The sequence below is a fragment of the Pan troglodytes genome, chromosome 10 (genome assembly GCF_028858775.2).
Source record: "Pan troglodytes isolate AG18354 chromosome 10, NHGRI_mPanTro3-v2.0_pri, whole genome shotgun sequence".
Classification (NCBI taxonomy): Eukaryota; Metazoa; Chordata; class Mammalia; order Primates; family Hominidae; genus Pan; species Pan troglodytes.
The window spans coordinates 138,845,105-138,858,539 of record NC_072408.2 but is presented as its reverse complement, the minus strand read 5'-3'; the positions used below and the strand labels follow the sequence as shown (position 1 = coordinate 138,858,539).

The 13,435-nt window shown below is 43.8% G+C and overlaps 1 protein-coding gene across 36 annotated transcripts in view; it reads right to left on the bottom strand.

Annotated features, from left to right (window-relative positions):
• EP400 (E1A binding protein p400) overlaps positions 1-13,435 on the bottom strand; it is a 129,224-nt gene that overhangs the window by 65,968 nt on the left and 49,821 nt on the right. For all 36 annotated transcript variants that reach the window (XM_016924654.4, XM_016924663.4, XM_016924658.4 and 33 more), the window contains 5 exons: positions 8,093-8,200; positions 6,975-7,165; positions 6,400-6,577; positions 1,655-1,791; positions 111-280 (listed from right to left, as the gene is read on the bottom strand). In XM_016924654.4, coding sequence (XP_016780143.4) covers positions 111-280; positions 1,655-1,791; positions 6,400-6,577; positions 6,975-7,165; positions 8,093-8,200 — 784 coding nt within the window. The remainder of the gene's footprint in view (positions 1-110; positions 281-1,654; positions 1,792-6,399; positions 6,578-6,974; positions 7,166-8,092; positions 8,201-13,435) is intronic.

The window sequence follows — 13,435 nt, the reverse complement described above, 5'->3', positions numbered from 1 at the left end:
TCTCTAGCTCAAAGGCCATTGTCTGTGTCTGCAATTATGCAGATTTCTTCAAGAGAATCTTCTACATCAACAGCAAAGAACACTCAATGACAAGCGCGTAACCCACAGACCTCTGCAGGGTGAAAACCGCTTCCCAGTGCCTCTCGGTCATGCCCTTCACGCGCTGCATCTCATCAATGACCAGGCACTTCCAGCGCACTCGTGTGAAGGCGGTGAGGCCCCGGAAGAACTGAGTGTAGGACGTGATGCAGACGTGGAAGCTGTTGGGTTCGGCCCACTCCTGCAGCACAGAGAGGACGGCTCAGTGCCTTCACACTCCACTGTCTTTCAAAATCACCTTGAGGACACACCCTTCCCAAAGCTTGCCACCCAGTGACTCCGTTCCCACCTATAATTTTACTTGCTTTTTTAAATAACTTGCTATTACCGCACAGAAAATGGCTGTGTTTATGTTTTTATCTCTACCTCTAGGGGTCTAAAGCAGTTTCGTTGACAAATTAAGAAGCTATTTTGCAGGCGCTGACAATTACCATTTGGAAAATACTGAGATTATAGCAGAGGATCCTGAAGCAGGGCGAGCTCTTCTAGTATCTAATCAAAACAAGGGGAAGTGTGCTCAGAAAAATAAGAGATGTCAACATCTGTATTGCAACTGACTGCATTATATACTTTTTAAAAACAAACTAAAAGCCAGACATAGTACTATGGCTTGAATGTGTTCCCTCCAAAACTCATGTTGAAATCTAATGCCCATGGTGGTAGTATTAAGAAGTGGACACTTCCCTGCTCTCAAAGATGAACTTGTGCAGTATGAAAGGGCTGGAGGGAACCAGCTTGGACCCTTTTGCCCTTCCATCCCTTCCGCCATGTCCCCTCCAAAATGTGCAGCAGCAAGGCCCCATCTGGGAAGCGGAAACCAGGCCCTCACCAGACACTAAATCTGCTGGCATCTGGATCTTGGACTTCACAGCCTCCAGAACTGTGAGAAATAAATTTCTATACTTACAAATTACCCAGTCTGTGGTATTTTGCAATAGCGCCAAAAACAGACTACAATAGTAAAAAAGAAAATACTACTGAAAGCTCACTTTTTCAGTAAACACTACCCAACACAATGATGTCTAATGGTCCAAAACGTTCTACTCAATGGAAAACTGTGATGAATCTACCTTCAGTGACCTAGTACTAGAAACTATAGGGCAGACAAAAATCTTTAATAAGTTAAAATTTGTTCCAGAAACGTTATCTATTAGGCATGTTGTGGAAATGGTTCTATGGGTTTTAAATTCAGAGCTGGGAGCACCTAGCTTCTCCTCTGTGCCTGTGGAAGCCAGCAGGGCCTCCGGGGGAAAGTGTTGCACTGCCCCAGAGAATACCATTTTTGGAGCAAACTGCCCCACTTTCTGGGCAGTGACACTGAGATCTGTGCACACCTGGGCCTGCGAGTGCGTGGCCCTCCTCACAAGCAATGGCCAGGCCGATGCGGTATTGTCTATGCTTTCGAGGGGAACAACATAAAGGTCTGTTAACTCATGAATGAGTGATCTTTAATAATTCCATGAATAAGCATGTCTTCACATTTTTTAATGTGTCTTTTATAAAAATTAACATGGCTTTCTGTTTAGCTTTATTTTATGTTTAAAAAAAAAAATACCTGTCTCTTTGCTTTGAGTTCTCTGTGGCTGCCAATATATGAGAGGATTTTGAGTCCGGGACACCAACGTTTCAATTCAAGCTCCCACTTGAGTATGTTACAACTTCTCACAACAACAAGATGGGGGCCCCAATTACCTACAAAGCAAAAAACAGAATTTTCCACGTCAAAGTATCTGTCATGTCCAGGCACCTAGCACTGTGTCTGACCAGAGACGCTTCATCAGTATGAGTATGGGTCACATGAGCCATCGCACGACTGAGGCAGACTTGCGGGGGAACAAGTGCATTCATCTGGAGCCAGCACACTGCCCAGAAGCTGCTCCTTGGCCCCCAGGGCGCTGCTGCACAAGCACCAAGCCTGCACCAGAGGAGGCCTCAGTAGACACACATTGAACGAGCAGTCCCAAGAAGACACTAGTGTTCATTCAAACCACAGAAAACCCCTCCAAGATCCCAGGGGGAACGAGTAACACTCAGAAAGTGGACTCACAGACTAAGAGAGCCCCAGACCCTGCTCAAGTCCTTCCCACAAGCCAGGCACCCACGCAGCAGGCATCTAAACTGTGTTTTGTTAGCCAAGGGCTTGTGTCCATCGCTGCTTCCCAAGCTTTAGTCAGGGCACATCCAAACCATCCTAAAATATGTTGTTTCAAATTTCATTCTTCAGAAAACTAAGATTTTGTTTTTTTTAAGATGGAGTTTTGTTCTTGTCACCCAGGCTGGAGTCCAACGGCACAATCTCGGCTCACTGCAACCTCTGCCTCCCAGGTTCAAGCGATTCTCCTGCCTCAGCCTCCTGTGTAGCTGGGATCACAGGCACAAGCCATCATGCCCAGCTAATTTTTGTATTTTTAGTAGAGACGGGGTGTCACCATGTTGGCCAGGCTGGTCTCAAACTCCTGACCTCAGGTGACCCGCCTGCCTCGGCCTCCCAACGTGCTGGGATTAGAGGCATGAGCCACCGAGCCTGGCGAGAAAACTAAGGTTTTTAAAGATTATTAGAGGAATACATACAAATTTCAACTTCTGTGCTATAAATGTAACATAAACCAAGTTACAAGACAGACTTAGCAGACTTTAAACAAATATTTACAACACATCCATCTACGGCCATTACTGCTAATATGCAAAGCATTCCTGCTGATCCTGGAAAAGAACCACCCAATAGAAAATAAACAAAGGATATGAACAGAAATGTCACAAAGAAAAAAATATAACAGGGCAATAAACTCTTTAAAAGACACAACCGGCTGCATGCAGTGGCTCACGCCTGTAATCACAACACTTTCAGAGGCTGAGGGAGGCAGATCAGGAGGTCAGGAGTTCAAGACCGGCCTGACCAATATGGTGAAACCCTGTCTCTACTAAAAATACAAAAATTAGCTGGGCCTGGTGGCGTGTGCCTGTAATCCCAGCTACTCAGGAGGCTGAGGAAGGAGAATCACTTGAACCCGGAGGCAGAGGTTGCAGTGAGCTGAGATCACGCCACTGCAATCCATCCAGCCTGGGTAACAGAGCAAAACTCCGTCTCAAAAAAAAAAAAAAGACACAACCTCAGGAGTAGGTAAACACAAATCAAATACAGATGATATTTTAACACCCAGTGAAAAACAAGATTTAAAAAATAAATAAATAAAAAAGAAAAGAAAAGCTGGCTAGGCACGGTGGCTCACAGCTGTAATCTCTCTAATCCCAGCACTTTGGGAAGCCAAGGCAGGAGGATCTTTTGAGGCCAGGAGTTCGAGATCAGCCAGGGTAACATAGTAAGACCTCATCTCTCCAAAAAAAAAAAAAAAAAATTAGCCAGGCGTGGTGGCATACACCTGTATTCCCAGCTATTTGGGAAGCTGAGGCAGGAGGGTTGATCACTGGAGCCCAGGAGGCTGAGGCTGCAGTGAGCCATGATCACACCACAGCTCTCTAGCCTGAGCAGACACCTGTACCAACACCTGCACTGATGCAGACCACACACTAAGGCAAAGCCACATCAGCTCCCAGGGCCTGTTAGGCCTCTATCATGGCTGACCGCAATCTTTCTGTTGTCATCCCCCACCGTCCCCTCACACCCTCTTACCCTCTCACCCTCACACTGGCCTCGGTGCTGTTCCTGGACACCAGCTGCACTTGCAGCCCCCACCCCCACCCCCACTGCCCCATCTCCCTGAGACCTTGCTCCAGCTGGCCAGGCTCCTGTCACTATGCTGGGTCATTAGCCCATTTCAAGGTTCATCTGTACCAGTGTGGGGTTCCTGAAAGCAGGGCTGCAACCTCAGGACCTAGAAAAGTGCCTGGGGTCTGTGACAGTCATCAGGTAAGGAGCAGATGAATGAACGCTGACTGATTCACTCATCTGTTCAACTGACAAAACACAATCCCCTAGTTTTAGAAGCATAGGCTACTTCCAGGCTGGGCACGATGGCTCATGCCTGTAATCCCACCACTTTGGGCAGCCAAGGCAGGCAGATCTCTTGAGCCCAGGAGTTCAAGACCAACCTGGCAACATGGCAAAACCCTATCTCTGCCAAAAATATAAAACTTAGCCAGTTTTTTGTTCAGTCACAGTGATCCTCCCACCTCAGCCTCCTAAGTAGCTCCTTAGGAGGCTGAGGTGGGAGGATCACTTGCACCTGGGAAGTCAGGGATGTAGTGAGCCCTGATCATGCCACTGCACTCCAACCTGGGCAACAGCTCCTCAAAAAAAAAGGCTGGGCACGTTGTCTCACGCCTGTAATCCCAGCACTTTGGGAGGCTGAGGTGGGTGGATCACTTGAGCTCAGGAGTTCCAGACCAGCCTGGGCAACAGGATGAAACCCTGTCTCTACCAAAAATACAAAAAAATTAGCCAGGCATAGTGACAAGCGTCTGTAGTCCCAGCTACTTGGGAGGCTGAGGCAGGAGGATCGCCTTGATCCTCTTGCCCAGGAGGCCTCAAGCGATCCTCTTGAGCCCAGGAGACGGAACGTGCAGTGAGCCAAGGGTGCACCAGTGCACTCTGGCCTGGGTGAAAGAGCAAGACTCTGTCTCAAAAAAAAAAAAATGTATAGGCTACTTCCAATATTTTACTATTGTAACAGTGAACACTCTTTTAACCTAAATAATAAAGTAGCAAGGCAAGGTAGCTTTTCCATCTTGAATTAACTATGCCTATGAATGTATGCTATAGCACTACATCTAAACTGTGTGACACGGGCCAAAGACAGAAACAAATAATGGAAGAAAATATGAAGCTCAGAAGTTGATCTGCTTATGCTTAAAAACTGATCATGAGATGCACCGAGTTTTTCAAAACAGAAGGCAAGGAAGACGTATTCAACAACAGTGCTGTGGCAAACTATGCAAACAGCTTAGAAGGGAACTGTTAAGAAGAACCCTCAGGCCGGGTGCGGTGGCTCACGCCTGTAATCCCAGCATTTTGGAAGGTCAAGGCAGGCGGATCACCTGAGGTTGGGAGTTCGAGACCAGCCTGACCAACATGGAGAAACCCCATCTGTACTAAAAATACAAAATTAGCTGGGTGTGGTGGCGCATGCCTATAATCCCAGCTACTTGGGAGGCTGAGGCTGGAGAATCGCTTGAACCCAGGAGGCAGAGGTTGCAGTGAGCCAAGATCATGCCATTACACCTCCAGCCTGGGCAACAAGAGTGAAACTCCATCTCAAAAAAAAAAGAACCCTCGCTGGAGGTGAAGGGACCCTCAGCCCTGCCTCTCTCTCCTTAAGCTACTTGGACTGAGACCCCCACCACAAGCCCACTGTGTTCCATTTCTTTCCACACAGCCTTCAGTCAGAGCACCCATGGGGTCATCGCTTCCCTAAGCTGACCCTCCTAATTTAAACGTGTCCAGCTTTACGTTCAAAGCTCAAATGTAAAGACAAGGCCACATCCCCTCTTCTCTGCAGCAATAGCAAAGCCTACTTTAAGTCTGGAACATATAGTGGGAACCACATTCCAAGATGTTTACTGAACACTTCTCTTACAAGAGCAAGAACAGTGAAACCTTGTCCTGTGTTAGAGACACAAGTCACACCTTCTTCTGCAGCTAGGCACAGAGCAGGAGACTAGGGTGGGCACTTGACCCAAAAGCCAAGAGAGGAAGGGGAGTGAGCAGGGAGCTGACTCTAAAGACTGGAAAGGAGGCCAGAGGGCCTACACAAGCTGTGTACCAGCTAGAAGTGTCAGGAGGGTGAAGAACCAGTTGGGGCTGCCATGCAGAGACTGAGCCCACACAGTGTACCCAGGCCCATTCCCTAAGGAACCCGAGCAGTGGATCAGAAACGCTGCCCCACTGACAGGTGAAATCCAGCAAGAGGGACGAGAGGAGGCATGGACATCATAACATGAAAAGGATACAGTGAGCCAAGATGCATGCCACAAACCACCCCACACGGCTGAGAGCCCAACAGCGGGTTCATGCCAGTCTAGAAGCAGCATGGGAAGTGGACCACCTGCTCTGCTGCCCACACACTGCACAGTGACCTGACCCTGGAGTCACAAGGTTCAGTCATAGCCTGACGAGTCTCTGTATTTTATTAGATTTTCACTAATTGTTACTGGATGTTAACTGTGAACCAGTTTTTTATTCATTCATACAATGAATACTTCTGAGCCTCAATTTGCTCAGGTCAACAGACAGGAGCAAAGAAGTAAATAAGATAGCCAAGTCCCCACACTCCCATCAAACACACTGGCCTATAGGTAAGTCCTAGCAAATAGGTATTGTTAAAAAAACTAGCAAACTCTTACCTTCGTTACAAGCTAGGTGGGCAAAAAAAGCAATGATCTGCACTGTTTTACCCAGCCCCGCTTCATCTGCCAATATGCCATTGAGATTCTTCCTGTAGAGTTTGGCCAGCCAGTCCAGGCCAATCTTCTGATAATCTCTGAGAGCCCCATACAACAAAGATGGAGCATTAAACTTGACCTGCAGTGATGAACAAATAAAAGAATGACAGCTCGTCAAAATAATCACCCAAACTTTTTCTCAAAACTGAAATCAACAGTCACATGATAAACCAATTAGAAAGCCACAAAAATGATCTACAGAAAACAGGAAGAGGAAGAATTGCTTCTTTTGGAGATCGAGTCTCGCTAGGTCACCCAAGCTGGTCTTGAACGCCTGAACATCTGGCCTTAAGCAATCCTCCTGCCTCACCCTCCTGAGTAGCTGGGACTACAGGCACATGAAGAATTGCTTTTTCTGACAACTCTGCAGTTGGGATAGACCATTTCACTGGGAAGAGGAAAAGCTTTTCTCATGGCTAAGCTATGTGCTCTGTCTCTCAAAGGCCCATCCCACACTTGAAAGCTTAGCGCCTCACCGAGGTTGTGACCCGAGCACTGCCCTTCGGCAGGATGGCTTCAGCCACCGCAGTGACGTCCGCAATGTCCTTGGCGTTTGGCTTCCCGATATTCATCCTCTCGGCAGCTTTGAACTGATCCATGATGAAAAGCGAGTCGATGAGAACCAAGTCCTTGCGACTCTCCCTGTCGCCTGGACAGTCATCTGCATCTGTAACGACAATAAAACAGAGAAGTGAGGGCCACTGAGAGGGCTTTATAAATCTAAACCTTTTTTTAAAACAGGAAAAAGTTTATAGAATCCAACTACTTTAAATACTGAATTAGGCAATAATTTTTTATTTGTAATCCAAAATATCTAACAATGCTACCTGGATAAATGGGAGAGAACTCTCATGAAACTATCAAACCAAGGACCATTCTGGAAAGCCCTCCAAGAGTATAATTTGCCCCAAATAGTCTGGTATTTTGGAAAATGTCTCCATAGCAATTAGGAGCTGGTATCACAGAGAGATACATGTAGGTGTCTCAGGGTTTAGGGATCTCCCGTCTATCACCAAGAAAGAAAAAAGCAGAACCCTTTCCCAAACGTGGGAAACCGGGAGGAGACCAAACCCGCCACTCCTTCCTCTGGTCCTGCTGGCAGCGTGGGGTCTGGTAAGGTCTGACCTCCCCAAGGCTCCTGTGGGCCACTCCCCAACTCGCATGCAGGTGTCTAACTGTCCCAACAACTGGAATGAGAGCAGGAAAGGCAGACCTTTTCTGGTATGCTCTGTGCATCTGTTTAGAAAGTCTAATACCAAGTAAAATAAACTACTCAAAACTGGTGTGTTGAACAAACACAGCACAGCCTGAATAAATATATCTAGGTCCATAAAACAATGATGTTTATAAATCTAGAGAAAAATATTTTTACATCCTTCACAACATGATCAAGTGCCCCGATAACTGTGCCAGGTTAATAAATTAAAAGCACGGAATTTAATAAAATTCTATTCAATATAAAGATACTTATTAAATATTTCTAATTTTTTATTTTATCAAACTAAAAGAAATTTTCTAAATCTTATTTTAAGTCTTTGTAAGTACTCCGGCTTCTGCTTTTAACCCTGAATTCTTCCAAAGGCTGGGAGCGCACCTTCCTCTCCGCTTGTGTCCTCCCCATCAGGCTTCGGCCAGGGCCACTGAGAACTCGGCAGGAAGGCGCCTTCGTACAGCTTCATCAGGTCCAGGAGGGGCAGCTCAGCTGCAGAGGGTTGCGGGCAGAAGGGCTGTTACTTTATAACAACAACTGTCATTTAAATTGGGAAGGAGCAGCGGCCAGGAGAACCACGGTAAGAAGGGCAAGGGGCTTCCTCTCACATGTATTCCTTTTTCCAGCTTTAGATCACTCCTTGGAAAAAGATTATATTGTCTAAAAGCACACTTGTTTTTTCTAAAAACTAAAATGGTTGCCCATTACTGATAAAAGGTGTAAAATATTTTGTTGGGGGATGCAAGGGGAATGATGAGAAATTACTTAGTAGGTGCAACACACATTTGGGTCATGACATACCAGAGACCCAGACTTCACCACTACACAGTACAGCCAGGAAACAGCACTGTACTTGCACCCCTGAAATTTATGCAAATTTTAAAAAGTATAAAATATTTTCTCTATAAAGATGAGAATCTTTGAAGGAAACTCAATTGTATTCACAAAAGATTTAAAATATCTGAAATAATCTAAATGAACAGTAACAGTATAGACTAATAAATAAAAATGTAAAAAATGAACACCATTGATAGGAAATAACTGATGAAGATGATATATAAAAATACAAAACATCAAATGAAGAAACAAAAAGCAAAAATGTTAAAAAGTATAATAAAACATAATTAAGCTTTTTTAATAAAACACTCACCCTAATTGCTTAAAAAAAAATACCACACATTAATTAAATCCCCAATAACAGTGGGCAAAGGATATGAAGCTGTTACATACATAAAAGTGTAAAGGGCAATAAAATGTTTTTTCATTAATCATCCCTGGAAATCAGTGCACAATTTGTTAAGTACCAAATTATCAACCACCTTAAAATCATAACCCTGGGAAACTATTATGAATTAGATACTCTCACATGCTGCTGATAATGGCATAAACTGGCTGGATTTTTCTGGAAATCAACACGGAAAGCTGAAGGGCTTTGGAATCCAATGCCCTCAACCTCATCATTTCCCCCTTTAGTGAGTCTATCCAGAGGAATGACAGAAATGTGAACCCAGATTTCTGTTCAAAGAATGTTCACACAGTGGTAGATCTAACAGGGGAAAACACTTTAGTTGGGCTGTGTACTTGTGATATGTGAGCTTGTTTGCATCTGCATTTTATGTCAAAGACTGTTGAGCCAAAACAACAAATGCCATGGACAAGCACCCTACAAGGACCATGTTAAAGGCACTGTCCACTTGGGACTAGCAAAACACTTTTTGAATTCATTTGCTCAGGATGTTAAATATTTGCCACACTGGCTTGATGGACATAGACCTAATGGAGCCCAGTGAAAGTAAGTGTTGGCTGTGGAATCCAGGTGGTGTGTCCATGGTGTTCCTAACAAGGTTCTTCACCTTTCCTGTCTGTCTGATGCTTACAGAGCGAAATGCTGGGATGCACCACTACAGCATATGATGCTATATGTAAGTAGGAAAAACAAGCCAAACCACTGGAAACTTCCAGTAAGAAGATAATTCTGTAAGGTGTCTCAGAACAAACAATACACAGAAATCAGCCTCCACATATGGAAATGAGTTAGAAAATGAAATCGAAGAAAAAAAAACCTGTTTAGACAGAAAATTAAATACAGTCGTCCCTCAGTATCCTTGAGAAGGTGGTTCCAAGGCCCCTTTCGATACCAAAATCCAAGGATGCTCAAGTCCCTTATATAAAGTAATGTATATTTGCACGTAACCTATACACATCCTCTCATATATTTTAAATAATCTCTAGGTTACTTATAATACCTAATACAATGTGAATGCTATGTAAATAGTTGTTACACATTTTTTTGGTATCTTTTTTGTAATTGTTGTACCGTTATTTTGGCTTATTTGGTTTGGGGGGTTTTTTTGGTTGGCTGTTTTTTTTAAATATATATTTCTTTTAGAGATGGGGTCTTGCTACGTTGCCCAGGCTGAACTTGAACTCCTGGGCTCAAGTGACCATCCTGCCTCAGTCTCCCAAGCAGCCAGGATTACAGGTGTGAGCCACCACACCCAGCTGTGTTCTTATTTTTTACTGTTTTGCTTTGTTTTGTTTTTGGTAAATATTTTCTATCTGTAGTTGATCAAATTCATGGATTTGAAACCCATGGACATGAAGAGCTAAATATACTTAGAATTAAACTTTCAAAAATTCCACATCTCTGTGAAGAAAGCTCTAAGAGGTTCCTGAAGACCATGAAGAAGCCTTGACCCAACGAGAGGCTCTGCTCATGGATTCAGCTCGACACCATAAAGACAATGGGATCCCCAGGAACCCACCTCCTGGTGTTCACTCCTGGTCTCTCCCACACTGACCTGGCCTGACCGGTGTGACCACCATATGTGAGAATGACCGTAGGTGACTTCCAAGACTCAGCTACAAAAGATACTACAGTGTCTATCCTGCTCCCTCATGGATATTTGCTCTGGGACACCAGCCCCAGGTCAGGAGGACACTCAGCCTGCCCTCAGCGTGCAACCAGAGCCCATCAGCTGGCAGAATGAACCAGCCTGGAATGGCATCCTCCAGCCTGCTACATCAAGCCTTCTGAAAACCATCTTCACAGGAGACCTGTGCCACAACCACCCAGCAAGGCTGCTCCCAAACTCTGCCCCACAGAGAGTATACAGCGCTAATTTAATAGGATATCTAGTAAGTCAAGAATGCGCACCATAATCAGATAGCCCCTACAACAAGAATACAGAAAGCTAACAGAGAAGAGGAAATGAAATAATTTGTAAATACTTGCCTGATGCTTTAACCATAAAGAGATTGACTAAAGAACAGGTGAGAAAATACAAGATAAATTTTAAAATTAGGATAGATCTAGGCCCAATTATTAATAGAACAGGCTTAAATTTAATACGAATGTACTAAACACTCCAATTTAGAGACATAGGGACGTTAGAATAAACTGTAGGGCAGAGAAGACCAACTATATGCTGTTTACAAGAGACATGCTTTACAAAAGAACACAGATCAGAAGTTAACAGAAACTCTCTCTGGAGGAAACTCCTTCACTGTCAGGCCTAAAGTAACTTCCACAATGAAGTTCCAATATGTGGGCGGCAAGCCATCCAGGTGCCGAGGCAAGAGACCGAGGGCACGAGCTGTTCCAGTGTAATAAAATATATAAAACAACAAGAGTTATACTAGATCTAGATCACAGACATGATTATATACGAATATCATTAATCACTAGTTTGTAGCAATTACTCTTTATTCCAATATTATAATAATCCTCGCTCTATAATCATAACCTAGGAAAAGCCAGGCCATACAGAGATAGGAGCTGAGGAGACATAGTGAGGAGTGACCAGAAGACAAGAGGGCGAGCCTTCTGTTATGCCCGGACAGGGCCACCAGAGGGCTCCTGGGTCTAGCGGTAACGCCAGGATCTGGGAAGACACCTGTTGTAGCCTCAGTGTCAAGGAAAAACACCCGCTACTTAGTGGACAGGGAAAGGGAGTCTCCCTTTCCTGGGGGGAGTTTAGAGAAGACTCTACTCCTCCACCTCTTGTGGAGGGCCTGACATCAGTCAGGCCCGCGCACAGTTATCCGGAGGCCTAACCATCTCCCTGTGATGCTGTGCTTCAGCGGTCACACTCCTAGTCTGCTTTCATGTTCCATCCTGTACACATGGCTCTGCCTTTTAGATAACAGTAGCAAAATTAGTGAAAGTACTAAAAGTCTCTGATATGCAGAAATAATGGCGTAAGCTGTCTCTGTCTCTCCCTCTCTCTCTCTGCCTCGGCTGCCAGGCAGGGGAGGGCCCCCTGTCCAGTGGACACGTAACCCACGTGACCCTACCTATCATTGGAGATGACTCACACTCTTTACCCTGCCCCTTTTGCTTTGTATCCAATAAATAATAGCGCAGCCAGACATTCGGGGCCACTACCAGTCTCCGCGTCTTGGTGGGAGTGGTCCCCTGGGCCCAGCTGTCTTTTCTTTTATCTCTTTGTCTCGTGTCTTTATTTCCACAATCTCTCGTCTCCGCACACGGTGGGAAGAAACCCACCGACCCTGTGGGGCTGGTCCCTACACCAATAAATTGTCAAAAATCACAAAGTACGCTAGGAAACAATGTACCATCAGCAGAAACCAGGATTCATAACCGACAGCAGAATCAGACCTGCAAAAACATCACCCATGCTATTATTAGGCAGAGATTATAAAATTTCATATTTGAAGAAATAAAAGACGACTGAAAGTCTGAATACAGAGCAAGAGATAATTTTAAAATTTCACGTAGGTTTTCTAAAAAACCATTGGGAATGTCTTAAAACAAACTGGTAACTGGAATTTAACACTTAATCAATGGGTTAACAAAAGACTAGGAAGAGCTTAAAAGAGAATTCATAAAATAGAACACAGACGTGATAAAATTATCCAGAATCAAGTAAAACTGATGACATAATAGGATAACAATTCTAAACCTATATATGCACATACTAACATAGTCTCAAAATACATAAAATGAAAACTGACAGAAACTTAAGGAGAAATAGGTACTCATTATCAAAATGGAACATTTTAACATACTTCTCTCAGTAATTGATAAAGCAAGAAGACAAAAATCAGTACGGATAAGAACTGGATAATGCAATTAACAAGTTCTACCTGGTGGACTGAGAGAGAGAATTGTACCATAACCTGATGAATGCATGTTGTTTTAAAGCATGTATGGAATGTTTATAAACTGGTCCATTCAAATCCAGGTCAGTGAGAATCCCATACATCTTCTGTCTGATCAAAATGCAATTAATGTAGAATAATAATAAAAATATATATTGAAAACCCTGTATTGTTTGGAAATTAAGAAACATCCTTCTAAATAACTCATGGGTCAATAAAATATATATACAGGGGAAATCAGAAAATATTTAAAACTGAGTAATAAATATGATATTCAGCTAAAGCAGTATTACGGAAAAATTCAGACCCTTAAATGTTTATATTAATGAGCTGATGAAAATTAGGAAGCTAGTCATCCAAGTTAAAAACTCAGAAAAAGATGTTTTTAAAAAAGAAATACTAAGAGCAGAAACAAAACAGAAAACAATATACAGGTGCCAGATTAAAAAAAAAAAAAGAATCTGACAAACTTTTGACAAGACTATCAAGAAAACAGACAGGCATAAATACACAGTATTAGGGGAAAGAAGGGACATACATACAAACACAGCCAAGATCGGAAACACTGTAAGGAGAAATTATTGACAATGTATGCCAATAAAT